The sequence below is a fragment of the Emys orbicularis genome, chromosome 1 (genome assembly GCF_028017835.1).
Source record: "Emys orbicularis isolate rEmyOrb1 chromosome 1, rEmyOrb1.hap1, whole genome shotgun sequence".
NCBI lineage: Eukaryota > Metazoa > Chordata > Testudines > Emydidae > Emys > Emys orbicularis.
In genome coordinates, this window is record NC_088683.1 from 9,189,681 (window position 1) to 9,206,821 (window position 17,141).

Consider the following 17,141-nt stretch of genomic DNA (forward strand, 5'->3'; position numbering starts at 1 on the left):
GTGGAGGTGCTGGGTCATGAACCCACGCCAGCCCCTGCTCAGCTAGGGCTGCCTTCTACTTGCAGGTAGGTTCCTTGACACACAGGGACGGATTAAGGCAGGGGCTTTAGGGGCTGCAGCCCAGGGCCCCGGCTCAAGTCCCGCGGCACAGCAGGGCTCAGGCAGGCTGCCTGCATGCCACGGACCCAAACTGCTCCGGGAAGCGGCTGGCTGCTAGCACGTCTCCGTGGCCCCTGGCGGGGGAGAGGCAGCTCCACGTGTTGCCCCCGCCCCCAGCACCGTCCTCACAGATCCCATTGGCTGGAAACTGGCCAATGGGAGCTACGGGGGCAGCACTTGTGGGCGCAGGCAATGCACGGAGACACGCTGTCCCCCTCCCGTCAGGGGCCACAGACACGTGCTAGGAGCCAGACGCTTCCCGGAGCAGCACGGGGCCATGGCATGCAGGCAGCCTGCCTGAGCCCTGCTGTGCCACCGGCTGGGAGCTGCTTGTGGTAAGCGCCTCCCGGCCGGAGCCTGCACCTCGCATCCCGTCCCGCATCCCAACTCCCTGCCCCAGGTCAGAATCCCCCTCCGGCACCCAAATTCCCTCCCAGACCCCACACCCCCTTTCTGCACCCCAACCCTCTGCTCCTGCCCCCTCCTGCACCCCAACCCCCTGCCCCAGGTCAGAATCCCCCTCCTGCACCCCAACCCCCTGCTCCTGCCCCCTCCTGCACCAAACTCCCTCCCAGACCCCACACCCCCTCCTGCACCCCAACCCTCTGCTCCTGCCCCCTCCTGCACCAAACTCCCTCCCAGACCCCACACCCCCTCCTGCACCCCAACCTCCTGCCCCAGGTCAGAATCCCCCTCCGGCACCCAAATTCCCTCCCAGACCCCACACCCCCTCCTGCACCCCAACCCCCTGCCCCAGGTCAGAATCCCCCTCCGGCACCCAAACTCCCTCCCAGACCCCACACCCCCTCCTGCACCCCAACCCCCTGCCCCTGCCCCTTCCGGCACCCAAACTCCCTCCCAGACCCCACACCCCCTCCTGCACCCCAACCCCCTGCCCCTGCCCCCTCCTGCACCCAAACTCCCTCCCAGACCCCACACGCCATCCTGCACCCCAACCCCCTGCCCCAGGTCAGAATACCCCTCTGGCACCCAAACTCCCTCCCAGACCCCACACCCCCTCCTGCACCCCAACCTCCTGCCCCAGGTCAGTTTCCCCCCCCCCCCGGCACCCAAACTCCCTCCCAGACCCCACACGCCATCCTGCACCCCAACCCCCTGCCCCAGGTCAGAATACCCCTCTGGCACCCAAACTCCCTTCCAGACCCCGGACCTCCCTCCTGCACCTCAACCCCCTGCCCCTGCCCCTTCCTGCACCAAATTCCCTCCCAGACCCTGCACCCTTTCCTGCACCCCAACCCCCTGCCCCAGGTCAGAATCCCCCTCTGGCACTCAAACTCCCTTCCACACCCCACACCCTCTCCAGCACCCCAACCCCCTGCCCTAGGTCAGAATCCCCCTCCTGCACTCAAACTCCCTCCCAGACCCACACTCCTCACACCCTCCTACACCCCAATCCCCTGCCCCAATCTCCTCCTGTACCCAAACCCCACACCCCTTCCTGCACCCCAATCCCCTGCCTCAGCCCCCTCCTGCACCAAACTCCCTCCCAGGCAAAAGACTTGTATACAGGAGCCCCACAAAGTCTAATAGCCCCGGGCCCACAGGAGAGTTAATCCAGCCCTGTCTGGCCTAGTACAGTGAACGAAAGGGGGAGGGGGCAGAGGACAAGTGCTGGGGGTGGGGAATTGGGGGAAGATGTGGAGAATGAGTGTGGCCTTGAGGGCAGAGGCGAAAAAGGGGGTTGGGCCTGGAGACGACATGGGGTCTCAAGGAAGAGCTGGAACGCAGCACGCTAGGCAGGGAGCCACCTAAGCCAGCCAACAGGAGACGCCGACCAGTGGGGGTTGCTAAGCCCCCCACCTCCTCACGGAGATAGACACCTAAATCTGGCTGCAGGGGGGTGCCTATCTTGGCTAGGGCTTCACAGCCGGGAGTCCTCTTTGGAGTTAGGCCCCTCTGCTGCTTTTGCAAGAGGCTAGAGGAGGGAGCAAAGGCGGAGCTCCCTTACCACTTTCAGCCCAGTGGTTTGGGTACTCAGCTGGGATGTGGGAGAGCTCTGAGCACCGGGCTATGGGGTATTCTGTCCTGGGGCCCCTCAATCTCTCCTGTTGAGGCTGTTCCACTGTGGACCAATAATTAAAGAGTCGTTGGAGCAGGGGGACTGGACCCTGGGTCTCCCACCGCCTGGATGAGACCTCTAACCCCTGGGCTTTAGAGCCATTCTCACTCGCTTTTCCCCCTCCCCCAAATGACTCTTTTGTTAGTTATCCCCAGGGCAACAGCTTTTAGAGGAGAGGCTGTGGGAGCCCCACGTCAGAGTATCCCATAGCCCAGTGGGCAGTGAATTCTCAAGCCAAGGGCTCCCAGAGGAAAGCTCTCCACCAGCAGCCCCCCCCCCCTTTTATCCCCAGGGGTCTCCAGGTCCCTCCGTTGCTTGCAAGTGCAGCGGTAACACACAGGCAGTGGGGTGGTCCCTTTGGCCCCGATCCTGCAAGTGATGTCAGTGGAGTTCTGGGTAGGCTCTGAGGTCGACTTGCATGGAGCCTTGTTGGAGGGAATGGAGCCCCCGGGTGTCTGTCCACATGGAGTCGCTGTCAGAATAGCGGAGATAAGTCCCAAAGCACTGAATGATGGCCTGTGCTCATCCATGATGCCATGAGACTGAAAGTAGAGCAAAAGGTGTGGATGGAATTCCTTCTAGCAAATCAAATGGCGAGTTTGTTTCGATGCTGATGCATCAATATCTGAACAAAACTCTATCCTTGAACCAGAATCCATCAAGGAAGAAGAAGAAAAAAAGTCCCCAAGAGCCAGTGAGTAGAAAGGCCCACAAGTTATGGCCCCAGCCTTGCAAAGATTTGTGGATGTGTTTAGCTTGACACACTGTGGTAAACTTAAACACGTGGACAAAGTCTGGGTAGGTCGGGCCCAAGACTGGAGCCAGTCATTGGCATAAACCCAACATGTGAGTCTGGAAACCGTATGAGGTCACACGCTGTTCTGATTGGAGGGGGGAAATAAAGAAACAACTTCAGCCTCTTTCTTCACACACACACACACACACAGAGTCAAGTTGGACTGTCGCCATGGTGCGTTTGCTGGTGTGTTCTGTCTTAGTCTCTTTTTTCCTGCTCTAATGTTGTCACTGGATAGAAAGCACAAGTTAAAGGGAAATTTTTCCTCTTTAATGTCAGTGTTGTGCGACTTCCCGTCTGGCACAGAGTGACTAAGGAAGGGGCTGTTTTATTCCTTTGTCTTACACTCTTGTCCTGTGAAGGTAGCTAGCTATATCGTGAGTTGTGTTTAAAAGCTTGGTTAGGTTTTTAAATCTGTTCCTTCTCTGCGAATGGGAACAGTTTTTTAAAAACAGAAACAATTAACTCTTTAGAGGCGTTGCCCTGTCAGACTGATGGATTTCTGAGCTGCAAATGCTTTGACTCAAGCTAGCCTGGCATCTTGTACTTCAACTGTTCCTGTCTGGCTTTGTAGGGAACAGTTGAAATCTGACATGACAACCTGCCAAAGACTCTTGTGAACAACTTCCTAAATCTAAACTAGCAAGGCCCTGCTGTTCTCAATGGAAAACCCGTTTTAGATCATGCACAGTCTAGAGCTCTGGCTACTTAACTCTCACACAGTCAATCTAGCATCACTCAACGTGGGTTCTATCGACCACAACTTGGAATGCAGGCGTTCGGCACTGCAGATAATCAAGCTCCGAAATAGGCTACTGCTTTTCATCACGGCATCTTAAACTATCCTACAGATGTGGGTACGTCTCCTTCAAATGGGCCAGAAGTGAAGTGACGAGGCGCTGGGCCATATTTTGGGTCTATGGCAGCACTCTAACTAGTGGGCCACGCTGGCTCCCGCACAATGCAAACAGCTGGCTGGGTCTTGACATACGGGCAGTGAGTTGTAGGGCTAGATCCACCAAGGAGACTTCAACTCAGCATTGCGATGCCTAACTTAGATGCCCTACAGTCCAGTGGAATCCCTGAGTTACCCACCTAAGCGTGGGATTCACAGACGCCAGCGTGCTGAGTGGGGAGCGGCCTAAGCCAGCGAGTTGGAAATGCTGAGGAGAGGGGCATGGAGTAAACTGTGCCCCTCCAAGGAACCTAGGCACTTAGGGTACATCTACACAGCAACTAGACAGCCAGGGCTGGCCCCTGCCAGCTGACTCAGGCTTGCGGGGCTGTGTAGACTTCCGGGCTCAGGCTGGAGCCCAGGCTCTAGGACCTTGTGAGGTGGGAGGTCCCTTCCCCCCATAAGAGGTCAATGTACATTTTGCTACTTGAATTGGAGTTACCAAACAATTCAGTTTAAACACAGCACTGGATTATCTTCGATTAAAGAATAAAACAAGCTTATTTAACTACAGAGGGGAGGGATAGCTTAGTGGTTTGAGTATTGGCCTGCTAAACCCAGGGTTGTGAGTTCAATTCTTGAGGGGGCCATTTAGGGATCTGGGGCAAAAATCAGTACTTGGTCCTGCTAGTGAAAGCAGGGGGCTGGACTTAATGACCTTTCAAGGTCCCTTCCAGCTCTAGGAAATAGGATATCTCCTTTAATTAATTTATTTTATTTTACAGAGAGAGAGAGAGATTTTAAGTGAGTAAAAGTATAAGGCATTAAAGGCAGAAATGGTTACAAGAGAAATAAAGAGAAAACGCTTTCTAGGAACTAAAACTTAACAAACTAGACTTGGTTCGAGGTAAAATCCTTCCCACATGTTCCCAGCAACACTGATGACCCGAAATCTCAAGACAGGATCCCCCCACAAATTCAAAAGGCTGGTTCCCTTGTCTTTGTAGTTGAAAGAGAGAAGGAGAGAGGCAGAAGAAAAAAAGATAACCTGGGGGTGCTTTTGCCCCTCCCTTTTACAGTCCAGTCACCCTCTGAAATGCATTTCCCTGAGGGCTACCCCTGGATAAAGCTCCTTCCAGCTGTGAGAATGGAGACATGGAGTCTCAAAGTGATAGAGGGTCCATGTTGTTGTTTGCTAAAATGCAGATCAATCTATTCCTGCTCCCCTTCTTTGCCAAAGAATGGCCTCTTGACCAGCGATTGTCAGTCATTTCTGACGGCACCTGGCTAGAAGGGTCAGCTTGTCCTTTGTCTTTGAGAAACAGGTTCACTCCGTCCCCTGACTTGTCTGGTAAACACATTTCAGTCATGATTTCAACTTCTGTTCATAACTTTGCATCTAAGGTTGCTACACACATTTCATCATGATATTATTGACCGGTGAGTTATTAGTTTTCAAATGATACCTCACAAGGCACATTTTGTACAAAGATTATTACCACGGGGTTTAGGGCGTGAATACTGGGGTGTATTCAGTCACACTCCGTTACTACACTATCTTCCCAGGGGTTTCTGGGAAACTTTTGTCATTCAGTTCTAGACCAAGGGGGGCGATTCCGTGGTGTCTTCAGCATGGCTAATAAGGCTGATCTAAGCTTACTTTGGAGTTGACTATTTCAGGCCTTCAGATGTGTCTGACCCAGGGCCGGCTCCAGCATTTCTGCCGCCCCAAGCAAAAAAAAAAAAAAAAAAAAAAAAAGCCGCGATCGGCGGCAGCAGTTCAGCGGCAGGTCCTTCGCTCCTAGAGGGAGTGAGGGACCTGCCTGCCGCCCCCGAATTGCCGCAGGTGCCGCCCCTCTCCCTTGGCCGCCCCAAGCACCTGCTTGTTAAGCTGGTGCCTGGAGCCGGCCCTGGTCTGACCCCAGGCTTTCCCCCCATCCTCCCACGCAGGGTGTGTTTTCTAGTTACTCTCGGACTAGGACTTCTGAAGCTCATCAGCCTGAAATAAAATTGACTGTGAATGGGTGATTACTTGCATTGTAGTACCTCCTAGTGGCCCTCTCCTATGTCATATCCAAGAACATCTCTGCTGCTAAGAGCTTACAATCTAAGTAGAAAAGACAGCCATCGGGTGGGAGAACGGAAGCATCTTTATCTCCAGTTTTTAGATGGGGACCTGGGTATGAAGCCATCAGCCCTCAGGAAACTCCAACTAAGGGAGGAGTGCAGTTGTGAGAACATCCAACCTGCCCTCTGCTCGCTACACTAGCTTCCCATAGAATATTGAGTCAAGTTCGAGGGCTCGGTCTTTATCTTCAAGGTGCTCCACGAGCTGGTCCCAGTGTATCTAGAAGAGCCTAAAGCTCCAGGACGAGGAACCTAGTTGATAGTTTAGTTGATAGCTCCACTCCTCTGGTGCAATGCAACTTTCAGTTACCAGGGTGGAGCTCATCTGTGCAGGAGGAAGAGCTTTCTCAGGGACTGAGTCTGTGAGACTGTAGAATGAACCCTCCTCGGAGCTGAGGGCCATCACAAACCTTATCCCCTTCCTCTCCGAGGGCAAGGTGCATTTCTTCGACCTTGCTGTAAGGTGGGAAACAAAGTGTAGCACTTATGCTTATAAATCAGTAAAAAGCCTTGTCAGCAAGCTGGCCTGTTGCATTAGAAGGTGCTCATTTAGTGAGGGCCTGGGTGTTTTAGCTGTTCCCCAACATTGCCTCCTCTACCAAACGTGTGCATTTAAAAAAAATCCTGCCACCACAGTATACTCAACACAGTCCTCCTCCTGGGAGCAGAAAGAGCAAAGCCCATGTGACGGATGTTAGCTGCAGGCACTGCTGGAAGGGGCTCAGATATCACAGTGATGAGGGTGGTACAGAGAAAAGGGGATTTGCCTAACATCCCACAGTTAATCAAGGACAGGTGCTAGGAATTGAACTGAGATTTCTTATAGGCAAGGCAAATGCCTTAACCACAAGGCCATCCTTCTGTAAGGATAAGGCCTTTTCCTGTAGCCATATTGTAAGGCCTAAGGCCTTTGTCTGCAGCCATGTTAAGAGAGCACCAGTCATTAGCTAAGAAACAGGAAGTTACCTCCTCACATTCCATCTAAATGACATTAAAACAAAGTAATATCGGGCTGATAAGAAGGCGATCCTGTCCTAATAGCACCCACCATCACCAGATAAAGAAACAGCTCTTAAGAGGGTTAAAGACAACTTAGGTTGGTAGCATTCTGTCTGGCAAGAAACCACTTATCAATAGTTGTGGTTGTGAAATCCTCATTTCTTTGTTGTTTTATCTTTATGGTCCCCACTTCCCTATTGTTTGTCTGTATGGTCTCTGTCTGGTTCTTTGATTGTTTCTGTCTGTTACCGTACAAAGTACGATTACTATATCCCCATCTGCCAGATGGGGAAACTGAGGCACGGGGTGGGAAGTGACTTGTCCAAGCTCACCCAGCAGAGCATTGGCAGAGCCAGGAATTGAATGCATGTTTCCTGAGTTCCAGTCCAGTGTCTGGTCCTCTAGGTCATTCTGTTTCCTTTCATAGCCAATGTATTTACCCTCCGAGGGCTAAATCAGTGCTACTGAGATTTAACCCCATGGTTTTAGGGTATCTAAGGATTTCAAAAGTGAGGCTAGGTAATCCACCACAGCAGTCTATACTTCACTACTATAGCATAGTCCTCCCCTCAGGAGATAAAGGAGTAACTCTGCTAACCAGTAGCAGTAGCAGGCTGTTATCCTCTAGTGCAGGGGTTCTCAAACTTCATTGCACGACGACCCCCTTCTGACAACAAAAATTATGACAGGACCCCAGGAGGGGGGGACTGAAGCCTGAGCCTGCCCAAGCCCCGCCACTGTACTCATAGGCTGTAAGGCCAGAAAGAACCATCATGATCATCTAGTCTGACCTCCTGCACTTTGCAGGCCACAGAACCTCACTCACCCACTCCTGTAACAGACCCCTCACCTCTGGCTGAGTTACTGAAGTCCTCAAATCATGGATTAAAGGCTTCAAGTTACAGAGAATCCACCATTCACTCTAGCTGAAAGTGACCCATGCTCCAGGCTGCAGAGGAAGGTGACCCCCCCCCGGGTCTTTGCTAGTCTGACCTCAGGGAAAATTCCTTCCTGACCCCAATTATGGTGATCAGTTAGACCCTGAGCATGTGGGCAAGCCGCCAGCCAGACACCGGGGAAAGAACTCTCTGCAGTAACTCAGAGCCCTGCCCATCTAGTGTCCCATCGCGGGCCGTTGGGGATATTTGCTGGTAGCAGTCGCAGGATCGATACTGTAGTATCCGAGCACCTCCCAATCCTTAGTGTATTTATCCTCACAGCCCCCCGGTGTGAGAGGGAAGGGCTCTCATCCCAATTGTACAGAGGGCCAAGAGACACAGGGGCCCAGATCCTCAAAGAGATTTAGGCACCTAACGCCCATTGAAAGCAATGAGGCACCTAAATCCCTTGGAGGATCTGGGGCCTGAGTGACTTGCCCAAAGTCCCACAGGAAGCCTGTGCTGGAACAGGCATCTCTCAAGGCCTAGGCTAGTTACTCTCACCGGAGCATCCAATTTGTCTTCGAAGGCAACAGCTAGGAGAATGGACTAAGCACCGTGCCCCTGTGAGTACAACAGAGGGTTTAATGTCTGGGACACCCCCCAAGAAGGGGCTCTGTGGCTTTAAACTTGCAAGCAGCTTCAGGTGGCGCCCCTTGCAAGCAGGCTATAAAGTTCCCGTGAGCTACAACAGGAGAGCCATCAGAAACTGCTGCTAAGAAAGTGCTTAGACTCAATTGCCATGGTAGGTTTCTACAACTGAGGTTTTGTGGGTCAGCTTGTGAACAGGCTGGAGATTGTAAAGTCTCTGGCTACATGTGCCTTGCGACTGTCTCTTGGGATGCTAATGCAAGTGGTGGGTTTTTGGGGGTGCTTTTTGTTTTTGGAAGGGCATGTAGCTTATTAAAGCAGGAAGTGTTCCTTATAAGTCTAGCTTTACCTCTGATATCTAGTTTCCCTTTCAGACCTGATCAAATGCTGCCTATGATGGTATAATCCATTAAAGTCTAGGAGTTTTCAGTTGACTGGCTTGCTTTTTCCCCTTTGGCCTCTTGCCTCAGTGAGAACTTCTCAGGATAAGAATATGAAACTTCTCTGGCTATGTATGGCTGAAAGGACCCTTGACCTGGGATTTGACCTTGAGGCTTGAAGATCCCAAAAGCACAGCCTCCTACCACTTAAGCTAAAGGAGCAATTCAGTTGACTGGGGAGGTGGGGGATAGTATTAGTCTTTTCCCCTCTAGTAGCTGGCCCTCTACATACACTAAAGATTGTGTTCTAGTGAAGTATAAATGCAGGATGTTCAGGGGTGGGTGTGATTCCTTCAAGCTATTGCACTTTCCTAGAATAAGGTTCTTCCCTGGCACGTCGGTGCCCCTGACACAAGCTTCCCTGGTCTTGCCAGGTGTGTGATCCAGTTAGCCCTTGATCCTGATTGAAATCGGCTGCCATGTGACTTCTGAGCTAAAGTACTTCCCTGCAGCATTAGACAGACCACTAGTGAGTCCCTTGGACTTGGCATGTAACTGTGCTACTGACCTGGCTGTCTGAGAGGTCCTGTTCATTCCATACAGCTCCATTATGGACATGCCAATGTTAAATACAGGAACAAACTGCTTCTCTTGGACTCAGTCCAAAGTGGTAGAGATGGTCACTGAGTCTCAAGCTGGCTTAACTTCTCCATACAGCTCAGATTCTTCACTTGCCCCCTCTAGGGGGAGGGAAACTGTGTGGGGCAGAACTCCTGGGCACCCTACAATAACAAACCAGTCATGGAGGGGTCAGAGGAGAATAGACTTCTAGCAAAAGACTTTAGGGTGACGTTTAGAGTCTCTCCAGAAAAAGGGAAAATATGGGAATTTTATCCTTCCTACTGAAAATGAATCCTGATCCTGCAAGGTAGAAGGTCCCACTGATGCAGGGTTGAGGTTGTCTAGGTCTGTTATTTGTGTGCGTGGCACATACAGCCTGTGTCTCACAATGCAGTCCTGACTGTGTCTCTTTCCAGAGGGAGTGTCTTTCCATCCATGTGGGCCAGGCTGGAGTTCAGATGGGCAATGCCTGCTGGGAACTCTATTGCCTAGAACATGGAATCCTACCAGACGGGACCATTCCTGCCCCAAAGGCAAGTGAACAAGTGGATTCCTCTTTTGAGACTTTCTTCTGTGAGACTGCAGCAGGGAAGCATGTTCCCAGAGCCGTGTTCATAGACCTGGAGCCAACAGTCATTGGTAAGATACTGACATGGATGAATCTCTTTGATGTACAGTGTGACTGTCAATCTTGCCATGTCCTCTCCATCCCAAACTGCAAATACTTGCAGGGTTGGGAGAATGGCCTCCAGATTACTGGGGTCCAATCAGGCAATGAGCTAGCTCCACCCCATCCCTTTCCCAGCCTCACCAGCGGGGCCAGATTCATTCTCCTGTGGGCCCGGGGCTATTGGATTTGGTGGGGCCCCTGTATACAAGTCTTTCCTAACTTAAAACAAAATGATCACAATTATGGCATCAAGGCTATTAACTTTATACTAAACTTGCCTTTTAATTAACATAAAGCCGTTCTGTGGTTACATTTCAGTCTTAAAACATGTCAAATATAGTTCAGTTAATTCAAAATAGCCTACTTCTTACCTTAGAACAGCTGTTGTATTCGTTTCTTTCTGGGAGGGAGTTTGGGGGCAGGCTGGGGCAGAGTGTTGGGGGGCAGGAGAGGGTGAGAGGTGTGGGCTCTGGGAGGGGGTTTGGTGCAGGAGGGGATTCTGACCTGGGGCAGGGGGTTGGGGTGCAGGAGGGGGTGTGAGGTGCATGTGTAACCCCCACACCTTCTGGGTGTGGTGTTCTGTCCCATCTAGAGCCACCGAGACCACTTAGAGAGATTAATGAGTCTGCTCTACAGCCTTCACTAACAGCCAGTTGGCTTTTAGCTCATGCACTAAGCTCCAGAGGTCGCTGGTTCGATCCTGCCCACCGGCGCCCAGGGTCTGTCGGCATTACATAGGCTCTGGCCGGCAGGCGCTTACCACGGGTGGCTCCTGGCTGGCGGCTCAGCAGGGCTCAGGCAGGCTTCCTGCCATAGCTCCATGCCGCTCCCAGAAGCAGCTGGCTGCTGGTAGATCTCTGCACACTCCCAGGGGAGAGGGACAGCGTGTCTCTGTGCGCTGCCTGCAGGGATGGTGCTGGGGGCGGGGACTCTGCGTGGAACCCCCCTGCCCCGCCAGGGGCTGCAGAGACATGCCAGCAGCAGTCTGCTTCTGGGAGTGGCGTGGGGCCACAGTATGCAGGCAGCTTGCCGAAGCCCTGCTGCACTGCAGGACTTTTAGCGGCCCGGAGATTGCGATCAACTGGCAGAGGTTCCAGGATCAACCAGTCGATCACGATCGATGAGCTGGTGACCACTAAATGTATATAATTATGGATTTATTTCTGTGGGGCTCCCCTTAGCCTGAGGCCCTGGGCTGCAGCCCCTAAAGCCCCTGTATTGATCCAGCCCTGCTCACCAGACTTCTAGAGAGGGTGTAACTGATAGGCCTTCATTCAAATAGTGGATGTTCAATATTAAAGGGATGCTGCTGGACTGCAGGGCCTCTGTTTAAAACATGGGGCTTTAGTCATCAGTGAAGACCAGACTCCCAAAGTGTCCCACTGGGATGACCCTCCCTGGGTGAGGTCAGGGAAATGGGCACAAGAAGGTTGTGGCAGTGGCTAGGGCCTTTCTCACCCAAGCAACTTCTCTCCCTCCTCCCTATGTGCAAGGCTCACTATGTGGGAGTGGGGAGGAGAGAATGCAGATGGTGAAGGAAGCTCACGGTGGCCAGCCTGGTGGAGGGATGCTCTCGCTGGTTCGTATCCTAGATCTGCTCCCCAAGGTCCATATCCAGTCTGGGCACAGTGTCACTAGCTCAGCTGGCTTGAACCTGCCACGCTGAAATGTTTGAGAAGTCAGTGGGGACAGTGGAACAGCCCCTGAAAATGGGGACAGTCTCTGGGCTTGGAGACACGTGGCTGCCCCATGTGCAAACACAAACCTACCTCATGGCCTCCAAAGGGCTGGCATTCTCCTCTTTCATGTGCATTGGGGAGGGAGTGACGCCCGTGAAGGGGAACACTGGGGGGGATCTCTGAGACCGGGTCGCTTCTTAGGAGAATATCTCTGTGCTTGTTACTACACCTCTTCAGAGCACAGGAACTGCAAGTCCCTCAACATGGACAATTCCCAGCTCCCATGAGCTAGCACAAAGCTGCGATGTCTGATAGGGGAATTATTCCTGGAAGTCGCTTAAAGTAGTTTTAACCCTCTCATTCAGGGTCTCCTGGTGGACTCATTGCTGTAGCATCCAAGCACCTTGGTGTGATGGGTTCAGTCACAGAGACCCCCTTGGGACTGTTACCTGACGTGCTGAGATTACCTCTGAGCCCATTTTCCCTGGCAGCTTGGGACTCCAGAACCCTGCCTTGTTGAGCCAGACACACTAGCCAGCTGCAACACAGACCCAGGTCTGGTCCACGCCCCCAAAGCTGCAGGCTTTAGGTGACCAGTGGAGCTGTTTTCACTTATCTCCAGCACCCAGTTCCCAATGGGATCCAAACCCCAAATAAATTCATTTTACTCTGTATAAAGCTTATACAGGGTAAACTCATAAATTGTTCGCCCTTTCTAACACTGATAGAGAGATGCACAGCTGTTTGCTCCTCCAGGTATTAATTACTTTGAGTTAATTAATAAACAAAAGTGATGTTATTAAGTATAAAAAGTAGGATTTAAGTGGTTTCAAGTAATAACAGACAGAACCAAGTTACCAAGCAAAATAAAACAAAACACGCGAGTCTAAGCCTAATACATTAAGAAACTGATTACAGGTAAATCTCACCCTCAGATGGTCCAATAAGCTTCTTTCACAGACTAGACTCCTTCCTAGTCTGGGCCCAATCCTTTCCCCTGGTACAGTCCTTGTTAGTTCCAGCAGGCGTCTTAGGAGAAAAGCAGGGGCTTTCTCAGGACTGGGACCCCTTTTGTTCTGTTCCACCCCTTTATAGCTTTGGCACAAGGTGGGAATCCTTTGTCTCACTGGGTCCCCACCCGTCCTTCTAAATGGAAAAGCACTAGGTTTAAGATGGATTGCAGTATCAGGTGACATGTTCACATGTCCTGTGAGACCCCCTCTATTCTTCCACAGCTGGTCTGCAGGTATACAGGAAGGCTTGCAGGTAAATAAACCATTTACAACCAGTTGTCCTAGTCAAGGGGAGCCATCAAGATTCTAGACCACCATTAATGGCCCACACTTGGCATAATTACCACAGGACCTCAGAGTTCTACTTCATATTCCTAGTTTCAGATACAAGAATGATACATTCATACAAATAGGATGAACACACTCCGTAGATTATAAGCTTTGTAATGATGCCTTACAAGAGACTTTTTGCGTAAAGCATATTTGTTACATCATATTTGCACTCATAAGCATATTTCCATAAAACATTATGGAGTGCAACGTCACACTTGGGTCTCATGAAACCTACTGTGTGGGCCTAACCTACCCTTGGTTTAACCCACTGTGGCTTTGCTTAGTTGCCCTGGCAGTTTATGCGCCTCTTCTCGTGCTCTTGTCTAATAGCAGCTCCATTTTAATCCTGGTAGATTGCAGATATCTCACTCTATGCTCTGACTCCCACACAGATGAGATCCGCACAGGGACCTACCGCTTGCTGTTCCACCCGGAGCAGCTCATCACAGGCAAGGAGGATGCAGCCAATAACTACGCCCGAGGTCACTACACCATTGGGAAGGAAATCATTGATAACGTATCGGCCAGGATTCGCAAAATGGCAAGTAGGAAAATCAGTTTTGTAAGTGTGTGGTGTGGCGCAGCCTGGCATAGCTCTGCCACGTGGGCTGGCTGCAGAGTTCAAACCCTGGGTCTTCATGCGTCTCGTCCTGAGCTTACATTGCTGGTGCTAAGGGACAGATTCCCCTAGGAACCCACTCCCCTCAGGAGGGAGCACAGGGCCCTGCTCCCATCATAGAAAGGCAGTGGCTCCCTTCCCACCCATCCCCTTAGGAGCAGAAGTGTGGGGTCCAGTCTCTCCCAACCACACCCTGAATGGTTGTAGGGGTCCCGGTATGTACCCTAGCAGCCAGTCTGTGCCTGTGTAACCCACCGGTGAGGTATGTTATGGCTTGGAGGTTCCCAGCATATGGCCATGAGGGCGGAGTGGGTGGGCTGGGCCCTCTTTGCCCTGACCACACTCCTCTGCTGTAGATGGGTGTGGCTGGGCCCCCCCAGGGAATGGATCTGGGAGCCAATGCTCCATTGAGATGCATAGGACCCCTCACACTGCTTAGAGCTCGCGTCTCGGACTCAGGCAGGCAGCATTGCACTTGTGACACTTGGCTCATGCTTCCAAGCAACCACAAGGGCTAGGAACTCTCTAAAACGGAAGCTGAGAGTCTCCTGGAATAACGTGACTCAGTAGTTGAGCTTCTAGGCATGGGCCTGTCATGCATGGGAACTTCATAAAAACATTTCTCCAAAATGCTTGGGACAAGCTATTGAACAGGTATCCCTCCTACCATGCTCCCCACTCACCTTCTGGCATATTGCCTACACTAAAGGTGAACCCCCTAAAAAATAAATACAGTAAACTTGACACAGAACCAGGGTCTGCTTCACTAGCTGTGTTGGCTGAACTTTGTCCAGGGTAGGCTGTGACTTGTGCCCACACAGCCTGAGGCGGCGATCTATGGCACGTTTCACCTCTCACTGGCAACTGTAAGTGCTGACTAAAAATGTATCACTTGTGCCTTGTCTCAACGATGGGTTCATAAACATGGTGCTCTAAATCCCAGCCCTCAAGAGGGGAACAGGAGTCAAACTTTTTCTTCTACTGCAGGCTGACCAGTGCAGTGGCCTTCAAGGGTTCCTGGTCTTCCACAGCTTCGGAGGAGGCACAGGCTCTGGATTCACATCCCTCTTGATGGAGCGTCTCTCAGTGGAGTTTGGGAAGAAGTCCAAGCTGGAGTTCTCGGTGTACCCTGCCCCACAGGTCTCCACTGCAGTGGTGGAACCCTACAATTCCATCCTGACCACCCACACCACGCTGGAGCACTCGGACTGTTCTTTCATGGTGGACAATGAGGCCATTTACGACATCTGCAACCGGAACCTCAATATCGAGCGTCCCTCCTACACCAACCTGAACAGGCTGATAGCCCAGATAGTGTCGTCCATCACGGCTTCCCTGAGGTTCGATGGTGCCTTGAATGTGGATCTCACTGAATTCCAAACTAACTTGGTGCCCTATCCCCGCATACATTTCCCCCTCACTACCTATGCGCCCATAGTCTCGGCAGAGAGAGCCTACCACGAGCAGCTCTCGGTGCCTGAAATCACCAACACTTGCTTTGAGTTCTCCAACCAGATGGTGAAATGTGACCCTCGCCGAGGCAAATACATGGCTTGCTGCCTGCTGTACCGGGGGGATGTGGTGCCCAAGGATGTGAATGCAGCTATAGCTGCCATCAAAACCAGGAGGTCCATCCAGTTTGTGGACTGGTGCCCCACTGGGTTTAAGGTGGGCATCAATTACCAGCCCCCCACTGTGGTGCCGGGGGGAGACCTGGCTAAAGTGCAGCGGGCCGTCTGCATGCTGAGCAACACCACGGCTATTGCAGAAGCCTGGGCCCGTCTGGATCACAAGTTTGACCTGATGTACGCGAAACGGGCCTTTGTGCATTGGTATGTGGGGGAGGGGATGGAGGAGGGGGAGTTCTCCGAAGCCAGGGAGGACATGGCTGCTCTCGAGAAGGACTATGAGGAAGTTGGGTTGGATTCTGCAGATGGGGATGAGGCGGAGGAAGGAGAAGATTATTAAGCACTTTTTCTAGGCATTAGCCTGGCAGTGCTATTCCTCTTGTGGGCTAGATGTATCTGGGGTTACATTTAGTTACTTGCAGTCTTGCTGCTAGATGCATCACTGCATATCACTTTGATTGTTCCAGCATGGAAGAGGATCATGTGTCCAATGACTGTCATGTCCTCTGCTTGCCCGTTCTCTTTGAACTGGAACTGTGAGAATAAATTCTTAACTGCAAACTTCTGTCTCATTCAACTAATTCTGGCTAAGCCTGGAGGTGGGAACTCTGAAATGCGGGTGACTACAGTTAGGCTTTTGCGTGCCTGTTTAGTATAAGATTTCAAATGACCTGTCTTTCAGGTGCAGAGTTTTCGCTTCTACCACAGATTGTGGTGGAGCTGTAAATGCTGGGCTGGGGGTGTAGCCTGAAGTTATGCACACGAGTGTCAAAATGACTCCTTCCCTGAACTCAAAGATTCCAGGCGTTTGAATCAACCACTAGGTTCTTGAGGAGGAAAAGGCCCTGCCATCCTTCAGCCATAAAAAGTACTGCCAGACCCAGAAAGTGTGTGGGGTGTAAGGTGACATATGTGTGTGTGTGTGTGGGGGGGGGGCACTGGAGAACAAATGATGGAGATTTGTGTAAAATGCTGCCTGATGGCATGCAACCCTAATTCTGTTGCTATCTCCACAGCTGCCAGTCTTGTCATACAACAACAAAGTACATGCACACAAGGAGAAATCTATGACCAGCAGAGTTAAGGACAACAAGGAGTTTTTTTAAAGATTAGGAATAAAAAGAATCCTGAAAATGGTATTAGCCCATTACTAGATGGAAATGGTAGAATTAGCAATAATAATGCAGAGAAGGCAGAAGTGTTCAATATTTCTGTTTTTGCATTTGGGAAAAAATATTGTCTCATGGTGATACCTTTTCCTTTCCACTAGTATCTGTGGAGGATGTAAAATGAACAGCTACTAAAGTTAGACACTTTCAAAATCCACAGGTCCAACTAACCTATCCAAGAGTTTTAAAAGAGCTGGCTGAGAAACTTGCTGTCTGACTAGTGTTGATTTTTCAATAAGTCTGGGAACACTGGAGAAGTTCCAGAAGACTGAAAGAAAGCTAATGTGCCAATTTTCAAATGGGATGAGCTAGGTAATGTCATCAGGCTGAGAGGTCTCTAAATCCTCTAAGATAATGAATGGTTAATATGGGATTCAATTACCATGCTTTAGTTCTTCTTTTTTAAATGTTGTTCATGCAAATCAACATGGGTTTATGGAAAAT

General features: G+C 51.2%; 1 protein-coding gene across 1 annotated transcript; it reads left to right on the forward strand.

Moving 5' to 3' along the window:
- The first annotated feature begins 2,104 nt into the window (after positions 1-2,104).
- LOC135884887 (tubulin alpha-3 chain-like) lies at positions 2,105-15,868 on the forward strand. Its single transcript, XM_065412460.1, has 4 exons — positions 2,105-2,113; positions 10,003-10,225; positions 13,674-13,822; positions 14,888-15,868. The coding sequence occupies exons 2-4, from the start codon at positions 10,045-10,047 to the stop codon at positions 15,866-15,868; spliced, it is 1,311 nt and encodes a 436-aa protein (XP_065268532.1). The 5' UTR covers positions 2,105-2,113; positions 10,003-10,044.
- The last annotated feature ends 1,273 nt before the right edge of the window (positions 15,869-17,141 follow it).